Source organism: Dendrobates tinctorius, unplaced genomic scaffold (genome assembly GCF_039654945.1).
Source record: "Dendrobates tinctorius isolate UK_male_01 unplaced genomic scaffold, ASM3965494v1 ptg000203l, whole genome shotgun sequence".
Classification (NCBI taxonomy): Eukaryota; Metazoa; Chordata; class Amphibia; order Anura; family Dendrobatidae; genus Dendrobates; species Dendrobates tinctorius.
The window spans coordinates 27,055,994-27,069,232 of NW_027361870.1; the positions used below are offsets into that span (position 1 = coordinate 27,055,994).

The window sequence follows — 13,239 nt, forward strand, 5'->3', positions numbered from 1 at the left end:
TTTTCTAGTTACCATAATAAAACTTTTTTTTTTTTACATTTTGTTTCTTTTATTAGTTATATTATAGCACGAATGGACACTAGTAAATTGATACAGCAGTAATTTCTGCAATAATGAAATAACACAATATTTAGCCCAACTAGGAGAATGAAGTGTTCCACAACTAATGAAAGCTAACTAACAAGCCAAGGTGGGCATTCCTTCATCCCTGATGAAGGAAAGGGGAACTTTTCAAAATGCGTTAGATCTTTGTCCACTTTGGAGCCCAGTAGCTTTTCGTGACATCACCAGTAGTGAAGAACGAACATGATCGGATAAGGTGTTATACCAGCATGCTTGGGTGCTAACAGAGTCTTCGGCACGCTTGAAAAATATGTTTGAGTCCCCACATCCATATGTTTCGCGGCTGTTCGACAGCTGCAACACATGTAGGCATTACCTGTTTAACACATGCAGGGGTTGCTTAACACAGCTGTCGAACAGCCGCTAGACATGCAGATGTGGACACTCAAACATATTTTTCAAGCACACTGAAGACACTTGGTTAGCACCCGAGCATGCTCAGATAACACCTTATCCGAGAGCACATTTTCTTATCACTGATCACCATCAGCTTCTCTACTAGTGAACTTTGGAGCGTTGCTTCCAGCTGGGGCACTCAACAGAATGGACCCACTCATCCAAAAATACCATCTATCCGCTATCACAAACCTGAAGCAATCAGATTAATAGATGGCAGGTCTATCATCGTCCATTCCTTCTCATTTACGTAGTTTAGTGAACATCCACATTCATTATACCTTCACTTATTGAAACTTGTTTATCCTTTTAGTCTCACAGCTTTGCAATTTTCATTGCTTTATCCATAATCTGACATCAGCACAGGAGGTACATCATTTTATATAATAAAAGTATGTGACCATATTGTAATAGACCAATCTATGACCTGTTCAAAGTCTATTCCACTATTCTATATGCAAACTTAATGGATCTCATTAGAGATTGTGGCAGACATCCAAAAACATTAGAAAAAAAAAATTCTTGCGATCATTCCTGCAATTTTTCATAGTTCAAGAGCTTTGTACAAAAAAGGAAGTTGTGCTGTGATTAGTTGATATCAGAATTTTTCTTTTCGGCAGATTTGTAAGTCTCTCCCTAACATATCTGTTGCATCAGGATTCCAGTATTAGCAGGGCCTTTCCTGGCTGCTTATTAGTCAGGTAAAATTATCATTTCAACATTTTTTAAACTTATAAAGACTTTAAAAATATATGTGCTAAAGAAAAGTCATCAGGAAAACTCTTACAATCACAAAATAATGATCACATCCATATGGAAGGAAGCGAGGCTACCAAACAGTGAGATAATGAGAACAGCCTCATCGACAGCTCTCCCGATTGTTTTATAGGGTGCAGCTCCAAAGGAAGGAAATTACGCAAATCACATTCCACAGTATGAAGGCTGCGAGAAGAGGTGATGCAATTCTGGAGCTGTTCGAGATTTACAAAACTGCAAAATGGAAAAAACTTCATTGTGAGCTGGTGGGGGATAGTCTTACTATCCAGTCTCATTCACAGTCTCTGCAGGTATTACAGCAGCTTGTCACTTTTATAACTATTGGGCTAGGTCGCATAAAAAAAAAAAAATTATATTACTTTTACTAAACTTATAGCAATTAGGATCCATAAAAGCCAAGAAAAATGTTTCTGTATGCAATATTAGCAGTTTATGCTAACCAGTGGTGCCAGGAGCTATGTCAGATCACAAACTTAGAACAGTTAATAAAAAAAAGAAAAAATAGTCACAGACTTCTTGAGAAAGCCACGGTAGGCGAAACGTACGTTGGAGGGAGCTGGAGACACATTGAGCCATTGATCACGGGTATTTATGATCCCATTACATTTCCTATGCACTTTATTTGGGCTTTCAGACTTTAGGTCTGTTCACTATATGCAAGTTATATTGCTCATGGATTATTTATGATCACTGAATTTACTCATGGCCCATGTGTTCACTATGTAATTATCTCCTTATACTATGACATATTATGGTATTGTATTATGTCCAATTGTTTGGTTTTCCTTTTACTGTGTAATTAAATAAAAACTTTTTAAGTCTTTATTAACTTGGACTTTATCTCGGTTTATTCATATTGTCTGAGAAGGTTATCATTATCTTTTATGAATATTCATATACGCCATTTGAATATTAAGTGAGTGATTCTTACTAGGTTGTTGGTCTACTTTATATTCATATAGCGTCTCTTTAGATATGCACAGTATTGCTACATATTATGTAATGATACCCAACAGGAATACTGTAACTCCCTGCACAAAACATTGCAGTCTACCGCATCTACCTCTCTATTTTAGCACATGCTCAGTACAAGGGTGAAGCTGGGCCCCGTACGCCGTGCTGCACTGCACACAGTTCTGTAGGACTGTACGGCAACGCTGCATGTGCGGGATTAGGCGATGGATGCTAATGACATACAAAAGGTGGGACAAAAGCCATTCAAAACCAGAAGGGGGTGTTTGAGCCAGGACTGTGTGACTCTTTCTGATCTGGGCCCCACCCAGATGACTCAAGAGTAATTACATATTCGCATGTTAAAGGGGTTGTCCACTACTTGGACAGCCCCTTCTAAATCCCTAGGTTTCCTCCAAATAAAATAACACCTATACTCCCCCCTCCAGGAGTAAACGCAGGCGCTGGGCCGCTCTTACATTTCCCGGCGTCTGTGCACGGCAGTACTTTGCTCCTTCCTCAAAAGGGCAGAGAAGTATGCCTGAGCAGGAGCACAATACCGGGGAGCCATAAAGCAAGCAGGAGGGCGGCATCGCAAGAAGATGGGAGGCACCGGACCAAGACCTACTACACCCATCGGACCAGACCGCCCCCCTGGCTAAGTATAATAAAAGCTATTTTTCTTATCTTGCAGGTTGGATCGGGCGGTGGCGGTGGCCGTAACGCATATCAGCCAAACCTGGTGACAGTTTCCCTTTATGCACTCGGGGGCACGTAATAATTTCATGGCGTAGTGTAGGGTAGGGACCTATTGGATAGAGTTATCAGGTTTTCTTTAAATCTTCTTGATGTTGTAGTATGCAGGAGATAGAGAAGGAAATGAAGCAATTATACACCTAAATCCTCCACATTCTTTGAAAGAAGTCCTTAACAGAATCCCCTGATGAATGTCTGTATAGAGGGGAAACATGTTGGGAAGAAATATTATTGGAGAACCCTGTTAATCAGAATATCAGATAAATATAAGAACAGATGGTCCAGCTGCTAATGTCAATGCTGCTATTGATTGGGTGATGGGGCACTACACTTTAATGCCAGTCTTTACACTTTTTTTGGGTGTCTATGAATTACTACTATATACAGGAGCTTATTACAAAATTAGAACATCACCAAAAAGTAATTTTATTTTTAGTTGTTTTTCAATACAAAAAGTGAAACTCATTATATAGAGTCATTACAGACAGAGTGATCTATTTCAAATGTTTAAAAAGCAAGAAAACAATTCGGAACTGCTGCTGCCACCTTCATATGTACTATAGTGCGGTACAATTTCACACACCAGGGTTGCACGCCTACTACTCATAGAACGGGTGCTCAATGCAAAGTAAAACATGCATTTTCACGTTGTAAAAAGAATAAAAGGGATGGCACTCACCGTTCTGAAGTAGTGAATTTATTGTGGGATAAAAAAAACATAGGCTAGGGAGAGATGTCTGAACTGGCAAGGACCCGTTGAAGCGCAGTTGGCGTGAAACGGCCGTTGTCCACAGTTCAGACATCTCTCCCGAGCCTATGCTTTTTATCCCACAATAAATTCACTACTTTAGAACAGTGAGTGCCATCCCTTTTGTTCTTCTTTATGCAACGTGGCTATTTCAAGTGTTTATTTCTGTTAATGTTGATGATTATGGCTTACAGCCAATAAAGACACAAAAGTCATTATCTCAGTAAATTAGAATACTTAACACCAGCTTGAAAAATGATTTTAAAATCCAAAATGTTGTCCTACTGAAATGTATGTTCAGTAAATGCACTCAATACTTCGGGGTTCCTTTTGCATCAATTACTGCATCAATGTGGCGTGGCATGACTTTTGGGTTTTCTTTGACTGTAAGCCATAATCATCAACATTAACAGATACATCACTCTGTTTGTAATGACTATATAATAGGAGTTTCGCTTTTTTTACTGAAGAACTGAAATAGATTAACTTTTTGATGATATTCTAATGTTGTGAGAAGCGCCTGTATCTGTTCGTGGTAACTGGCCATAGAATGCACACTATTCGGTTTAGATTTATTATCGAATATTGCCCTGAATGAAAATTATTAGTGCTCACTAGGGAAAGGATAGGGACAGGTGACTGAGTAGGGGCACTACTGCGTAATTTCAGGTGTCCATCCCTGTGGTCAGGTAGGAATGGTTCCTCAAGAGAATTAGGGATTAATTAAGGCCAGAAGAGCATTTCCTTCTTTTTATTTCTGCATTATCAACATATCTGCCATCATTTACTCCATACCCAATACACCACATACCATAAAATTGTTCTTGTATCCCCTTTTTTGAAGGCTGGATATCAGTTAAGGACTGGCATTTGGGAAGTAAAAAGGTCATCTCTCTCTTGTTTACGCAGAGGCCAGTAATTAATACAATGATTTTAATACCCTTAATGAAGGAATTAAATACATAATAAAAGTAAAATTGTAAATGTTTTTTTCATAGAGGTTTTGATATTTGGGACCCTTTTGGCAAAATGTCCTTGGAATGTCATGACATGGAATAATGTATGGTTGGGACTTCTGGGAAAAAGTTGATAGAAGATTAAAAGAAAACCTAAATGTTTTGCAAGATCTTAAAATTTAGGATATTATTTTTTTTCTACTTTGAAAGGATTTCTGCTAATCTAGTATTACAATAACACAGACTTTTCCAGTAAGAGCACTTAGCGCTGGGAAAACCAACCTGATTCTTCTTTATTAGCAGCTGGACAGTCTGGAGGTTGTGTCCGTGGTCAGTGGATGTTGCAATCGGCATTCTTTCTTCAACCCATAGCTGAAAATAGATTAAACCAAATTAACTCTCTACAGAAAGGAAAAAATAATCAATAGAAAAAAAAGCACTACAATCTAAAAAGTAACAAATGACATGGATAACAGGTCCTAATAAACCTCAGGATGTTTCCATTCACTTACAATCTCATCTTCCACATCTCGATTAAACTGATGGATCTCTTTAGAGGCCAGGAGGTACTTTTTCCTCTCATTTAAGGGAGCAAGCAGCTCTACAAATCTCTGCTCCACTACGATGCGCTGGCTGTCCACTTCATCGGTGCTCTTCCCCTCCTGGCTGAGGGCTTGTGACTGGCTCTGAAGTTCTTCCACCTCTCTCTTACGGACATCCATCTGATTTTCTAACATCTGGCAAGAAATATGCAAAGTCAGTTCATGGTTAGACTGTACAATGGTAGGGTAGCACATTTCCCATTTTTAGGTTAGTACCAAATTTTTTTTTTATATGAACACTATAAGTAGGGGCTTCTCTAACCTGACAGTCCTATCCAGTTAGATTTAAAGAGTCTCCTAGCCATTCAGGGTTTCATTCTTTTACATTAATTCCTTTAAAATGAATGATAACACTGTAAAAAAAAAAATTGCCCCGTAGACTAATAGCTATATCGTTGTCCCTATAAATTCCCCAAGCTATATAGGTGGATTTTATCGGATAGATTTATGTCAGCCAAATCATCCTCAGACGAATGATGGTGGGGAGACAAGGGTCGAGCATGGTGAACTACTGTACATCACCAAATTCCTTAGTTCCCAATGAAAATAATCCACAAATTATTGCAGATAACTCCCCTACCCCCATTGAAAACAAGTGATTGATTGGTCATTTTCGCTGGTCAGAAGACCGCAGTCGGCTGACCACTATATAGGAGATATGTACCCTCCGTACACTTCTAATGAAGTTCTTCGTAATGGTCTGTTTATCTACAGGACAATAGGATAAAAGGGGTTGAAATTCAATATCTCATGTCTTTTTCGCCAGTAAGGAGCTTTCTTAAATTCTAACTTTCTGTTTAAGGAAACAAATGTACATTGGCCAAAATGAACAAACTGACCATGTCAACTGTATTGAAGCATCTAACTGGTGTGTGCAAAGGGTCATTGTGGAGGGAGGAAGAGCAGTGTCAGCTGCAACATCATCTATGGTCATTGGTGGATCCCAAGTTATCAGCTATGTAGAGAGGTGTCACCTGTCATTGTAACCCTGCCTCTGCTGATAAGGAGCCTACTATGTTGCCTTTGAATAAAGCTTGTCAACATTTATTTTTAAATACATGTACCACAAACATCACATTTAAACAATAGCTCATTTTCTAATGATAGATTTCAGCTGAACAGTAGACACTCATGCTGTCATTGCCATCTTGCCACTCGGCATCTTTAGGCCGATCAAAGGGACCTTAATGTCCAACTTTCATATACTGGTGTAATGATTTCCACATAAGCACACAATGTAATATTGAGCCTTCATCCCAGAGGGGTTAAAGCCTTTATGGTCAGACACTCGCTAGACAAACCCTTCTCAAGTCTGAGCTAAATATAACAGGGAAACAGAGCCATAAAGAGCGAGAGGGAAATAAAATCTGTGTTAATTCCTTATTTCCAGCATACAGTAGTCTCTGTGTGTCTGAAATCCTTTGAATAGCTGACATTTCAGAGATCACATTCTGCCATAACAATAAATGTGCACACAGAAGCTGTTTAGAGGTCGCGGCGGGCAGGGGCCGTGTAGGAGCTCCGAGCGGTTTACACATTCCCTCCATTGTCCTGGGCTTTCTGGCTCTTATAAATGGCTTATGAACTAATGTAAAAAAGTCTTTTTACTCACTCTTGATGCTTTGTACAGATTTGTCATTGAGCCTTTTAAAAGGATTTCAAAAAGCGTGTTAAAAAAAAAAAAAAGCATAGCATGGAATCTGGGCGGGAGAGGTGTAACCTGCACCAGGACCCTGCTGGATGTGGTACGATAGCAATAACCATCAGTATTTCTACTTTGCTATTTATATAAAATTTTAACCATCAAGGATTCTTATGAATTATAAAAAAAAATGGGGATTTTTGTGTACTCATCGTAAAATCCTTTTCTCTGAGCCAACAATTGGGCGACACAGACAGAGGGTGTTATGCTGCTTGCTACTAGGAGAACATTAAGTAAACACAGAAAAAAAGTTAACTCCTTCCCTGCAGTATATACCCTCTAGCTGGCTGGGAATTCCACAGTTCGGTGAAAAAAGCAGTAGGAACATTAAACAAATGACAATAATCATAACTCTGTCAAAACCTAAAAATGCTACAGTGCACCAATACGTCAAACAGGGTGGGTGCTGTGTCTCCCAATGATTGGCTTGGAGAAAAGGATTTTACGGTGAGTACACAAAAATCCCTATTTCTCCTACGCCTCATTGGGGGACACAGACAGTGGGACGTCCTAATGCAGTCCCTGGGTGGGGAGCATACAACTGCTAATACCTCATGTACCATTGGCTCAATACTGTGGTACTCCGATTGCAGGATGCGTCTGCCAAGAGCTGCATCCGCAGAGGCCTGAGCATGAACTTGGTAATGTTTTGTAAAGGTATGTAGGTTGGACCAAGTCGCAGCCTTGCAGACAGGCCTGAGCATGAACTTGGTAATGTTTTGTAAAGGTATGCAGGCTGGACTAAGTCGCAGCGCTGAAGAACTGTTCTACCAACGTCTGGTGCCGAATGGCCCAAGAGGCGCCTACTGCGCGAACAGAATGCGCCTGAATCCTTGCTGGGACAGGTGTGTCCCGGACACGGTAGGATTCCTGAATAGCCAAGCAAATCCACCTGGCTAGCATGGTTTTGAAGCGGCTAGACCCTTCCTATGCCCCTGTGGAAGTACGAACAGGGCAACCGACTTGTGGAAGGGTGCCGTCCGCGAGATGTACCATCTCAGAGCCCTGACCACATCGAGGGTGTGGAAGGCCGGCCAAACAATTTCTTCATTGAGATGAAAAGAAGACCCGACTTTGGGCAGGAAAGACGGGGACGTCTTGAGAGCTGCCTCGTCCTGATGAAGATTCAGGAACGGAGGACGGCAGGACAGGGCTGCCAATTCAGAATCTTGTGTAATTGACATAATTGCCGCTAGAAAGACCACCTTCCAAGAGAGAATAGCTAGTGGTACGTCCTGCAGTGGTTCGAAAAGAGCCTCCTGTAATGCTTTGAGAGCTAAGTTAAAGTCCCATGATTCTAATGGCCCTTAAAATATAGAGGTGCCACCTGGGAGACTCTCTGAATGAATGTCTTCATCTGAAGTCCGGTGGCGATTTTGCATTGGAATAGCACTGACAAGGCTGAAATCTGGCCCTTGAGCGAGCTAAGCGCGAGACCTGACGTTAATCCGGATTGTAGGAATTCCAATATGGAAAGAATAGAAAACACCAGTGGGGATCGACCATGATCCTTGCACCACGAGAAGGTTCTCCAGGTGCGGTGACAAGTGCGCATGGACACAGGCTTCCTAACAATCATAGTGGAGATCCCATCGGGAGAAAAAACAGCCTGTGCTAAAAACCAGGATTCAACGGCCACGCCGACAAAGACAGGGCCCCGGAGTTCTGGTGGTAAATCAGGCCCTGTGAGAGTAGATTAATGCGATATGGAAGTCGCCAGGGAATGCCAGCGACTAGTTGTACTAGTTCTGCATATCATGGCCGGCGCGACCAATCTGACACGACTAGGATCACTGGTATTCCCTCTGCTCTAATTTTCTTGATCACCCTCGGGAGCAAGGAAAGAATGCACAGGAGCCGGAACCGGTGCCACGGCAGAATTAGGGTGTCCGCTCGGATAGCGCATGGATCGTGCGATCGGGTAATGAATTGAAGAACCCTGTTTAGTCTTTAGGCCATATGATCCACATCTGGAGTCCCCCAGCGATAGCAGATCTGCTGAAAAAAACTTCTGGATGAAGAGACCACTCTCCCGAGGCAAGGCCTTGGCGACAGAGAAAAACCACCGCCCAATTGTCCACACCCGGGGTGTGGATTGCTGAGATGGGCGAATGATTGGTCTCGGCCCAATGGAGGATGTGACTCACTTTGTGCATGTCCACCCTGCTCCGAGTACCCCCGACGGTTGATACCACAGCCGTGGCATTGTCGGATTGGATCCTGATGAGGTGATCTGCAAGGAGATGGTGGAAACTCAGAGCTAATTTGATCACTCGAATATCCAGGATGTTGATGGGGAGGCGTGACTCTCGAATTAACCAACGACCCTGTGCCGTGTGGTGACGAAGAAAAAAACGCACACCAGCCTAGGAGACTGGCGTCGATGGTCACCACCGACCATCGTACTGAGAGAAAGAACTTCCCTTAAATTCAGGGAGGATCTCAGTGTCCCCCACTTGGGGGCTCGTCTGACCCACAGGGACAGAAGGAACCGGCGGTCCAGGGAGAACAGGTTCTTGTCCCAAGTTAACAGCAACGGATGTTGTAAAGGGCAGAAATGGAGCTGTGCTAATGGGACCGCTCCCATCGCTGCCACCATGTTTTCGAGAACTATCATGCTGAAAATGTATGGAGTAAGAAACCGGTCGGGAAAAGAGTCCGCGCTGCCTGTTGTAAGGCTCGGGCCTTTTCTGGAGTGAGAATGACCAACCCGCGAGAAGAGTCCAAGATCAATTCCAAAAAGGAAATCTGCTGGACTGGTGTTAGGGGGAGACTTTTCGAAGTTTATCTTCCAACCCAGGCGAGAAAGTGTATTTACTGTGATATCCACGGATTTCTCACAGGCTGGATGGGATTGACCCTTGATCAACAGGTCGTCCAGATACGGCAGTACCACCACTCCCCGAGCATGGAGAATGGCCATGACAGCCGCCATGGCCTTGGTATAGACCCTGGGGGCGGTGGCGAAACCGAAGGGCAAGGCAACGAACTAGAAGAGTTCATTTTGAATTGCAAAACGCAGGAACTGCTGGATGATAGGGACTCTCTCTTTTGCATGGAGGCGACACCGATCGGAGGAATTCCATTTGGAATCGCCATACTTTGACAAACTGATTTAACAGCTTGAGGTCCAGTATGGACCGCATCGTTCCTTCCTTCTTTGGAACCACAAAGAAAGGTTTGAATAAAAAACCGCTGAACCATTCGTCATGAGGGACCGGAAGGATGACTCCATCCCTTTACGGCACATGAAGGCTGTGACTGAATGACAGCAGACGGCCGCCTACTTTGTCGGTGTCTGCCGGATACCACAACAAGTCATTGAGTAGAGGATCTATGGGATCTGCTTCCTTAGATCCAGATGCTGTCGGCCTGGGTTTCCAAGAGCGGTTAGGTCTGTGAGAGATCTGGGAACCTCTGTCTCCATGCGGGGACCGACCTGATCCGGAAGAGAAGGTTGCGGAAGACCAGCTGGAGCTGTTGCGAAAAAGGTCGACAAACGAGTCGGCTGTTGATTCTGAAAAACAGCCGGGCAGCCCCTTGTTGGGGAAGAAGCCTACTCTTCCCCCCGGAAGTGTCAGAAATGAGCTGGTCTAGTTTCTTGTCCAAACAGGCAAACAGTTTGATATGGCAGAAGTGTCTGGAGGTAGAATCTGCCCGCCAGTCGCATAGCCAAAGCGCTCCTCTGATGGAGACTGCATTAGCGGTTGCCTTAGCAGCGCAATTAGCGGCATCTAATGAGGCGTCTTCTGCAAAATCCCATGCGTGAATTATCTGCTTGGCAACACTGGTTGTCTCCGGAGGATTGCTACATTGGAAGGCAGTAATTAAGATTTCTGCCCAAGTGGTAATTGGCAAACTGCGTCAAAGTTCCTTACACTTGCCAGTCCTACTCTAACATGAAAACCTCAAAAAGAGGAAAAAATCCTCCAAAAAAATTCAGATACGAACCAGACAGGCCTAAATGCATCTGCACTAATACAGGGTGCAGCGGACCCAAGTAAAATGGCAGCTGCACAGGTGCATAAATACCAAATGAAACAGCCAGCCTACAATCAGGGATTGGCCGTGTGGTACACCAGTGCAGAATAATCCGCATGTGACAGTGTTCACACAGGGAATGCAGGGCTTCAGATTCACAACACCATATAGGGGGGCTGCCCAGTGCCAACTAGAATGCATCCCGTGTGAACAGAGGCCACAAGCTTGCAGAACCATTTGGGCGCAACTGCACCCTGAAAGAAATATAAAAAGTGCACAAAAAGAATATCAATATATGTAAGGTATTGGTTGATATTAAGGCCTTAATACGGAAGCTGGCAAACTGCGTCAAAGTTCCTTACACTTGCCAGTCCTACTCTAACATGAAAGCCTCAAAAAGAGGAAAAGTATTTATGCACCTGTGCAGCTGCCAATTTACTTAGGTCCGCTGCAACCTGTATTAGTGCAGATGCATTTAGGCCTGTCTGGTTTGTATCTGAATTTTTTGGAGGATTTTTTCTTCTTTTTGAGGTTTTCATGTTAGAGTAGGACTGGTAAGTGTAAGGAACTTTGACGCAGTTTGCCAGCTTCCGTATTAAGGCCTTAATATCAACCAAGTGGTAATTGCCTTAGCCACTCAAGTCGCCGCGAAAGATGGGAAAAAAAGTCGCTCCTGAAGCTCCAAAAACTGAACTGGCGAGGTAGCCAATTTGACAATCGGAGGGGTTTCTGACTGAAGAGCCCTCAGAAACGGATCAAAGTGTTTTAGGAGCAAGGCACAATACAGGTTCCACCGAGGGGGACTTTAGCCAATCCTTCATTAGATCTGGAGTAAAGGGGTATTTAGCCTCGATAGGCTTTTGCCCTGTGAACCGCTTATGTGGTCGGTTCCTACGTTTCTAGATAATGTCCTTCAACTCCGGATGGCTGGCAAATACCCTGCGTACACATTTAGTCTTCTTAAAGGAGATAACATGTTCCTGAGCGAGAATATTCTTCTCGTCCAACGTTAGACACTTGTTGACTGACTGTTAGAGGATCAAACGATTCATGGACATTTGCGGAATTCTGAGGGACTGACATGTCAGACTCGAATTCAGAGTCTTGTTCTCTGCGAACATTAGGAGAGGGAGAGCGAGAGACAGAACTCGCCGATGCTGAATCGGGGGCGTGACTAGGGGACGTGTCATAGGTCCGCTTTCTAGAGACCTAAGGATCCCTTGAACGAGCACGGCCCCTGCTGGCGGACAGTTCCCGGCCGTCGCCAAAGCCCTTCTCGGGCGGTAAAGGCCAGTTCTGACTTAAAGAGGATTCCCGGAGGAGTCTATAGCCTTGGTCAGTGACTACACAGACCGTGACAAAGACGCAGCCCACACAGGGGGACTAAACGCAGGGAGCACCTTGCAGCGGATGGCGTTTTAGCACAAGCCGGGTCGCAATCCGTGCATAGCGGATTAGTCTGGGTACTGGGCAAGGCAGTATTGCAATAGGTACCAGCGGTAAAGAACGCAGTGCGCTCATTTGCCCCCCCTTTTTTTTTTTGCTTCCTTAGACTGAGGCATAGTACCCGTGAAAGGGTTACAAGCAGAGTCTGGGCTGCAGGGAATGTGCAGCGAAGGGGTTAAGCTTTTCTCTGAGAGCAGATGCAGCTTACCCGCGGTCCTGACGCTGTGTCCTTGGGAGGAATATCGGTGGACGTGTAGCATCACCAGGTGTTGTCCATCCGTGCGTGCACCCCCGCAGCCGTCAGAGCCCGAGAAGAAGAGAAGGGGTTAAGGACATGGCCCCCTGAGAATGGCAGGGCGCTTCTCGTACAGAGCGAGGGGAGCCAAAGACGTGGGCGGCGGCGCAAACAGAGGGCGGCGCTTTGTAAATTGCGGCCTAGTAGGCTGAAAATCCGGGGACTAAATTTTAGGGTCTACCCTGCTCACCGGGTGAAGGGGGAGCGAGGGGGCCGCGACAGGGCGCTGGTATGCCACCACTGAGACTCTGTCAGCGCTTCTCCCAGGGACCAGGACCCGACCCCATACCTCCAACCCGATGCTCGCTCTGTCTCAGCTGTCTAGGAGCCTGCAGGTTTCATCCCATTTCAGATCCTGAGGTAAAAAAAGCTCCCGGGCGATGTAGCAGAGCCGGAGAGGTTGTTACAGGGGTACTGCTCAATCGATCCACCCTATGGGCAGGGGGATGGAGAGCTATGGGGCCGATTCAGGGCATCCGAAAGCGCTGGTCATATCTTCTCCGTGC

General features: G+C 44.4%; 1 protein-coding gene across 2 annotated transcripts in view; it reads right to left on the reverse strand.

Annotated features, from left to right (window-relative positions):
• The window catches only part of SPTBN1 (spectrin beta, non-erythrocytic 1), a 247,019-nt gene that overhangs the window by 31,909 nt on the left and 201,871 nt on the right, over positions 1–13,239 (reverse strand). For both annotated transcript variants that reach the window (XM_073553919.1, XM_073553920.1), the window contains 2 exons: positions 5,220–5,444; positions 4,990–5,079 (listed from right to left, as the gene is read on the reverse strand). In XM_073553919.1, the coding sequence (XP_073410020.1) occupies positions 4,990–5,079; positions 5,220–5,444 (315 nt within the window). The remainder of the gene's footprint in view (positions 1–4,989; positions 5,080–5,219; positions 5,445–13,239) is intronic.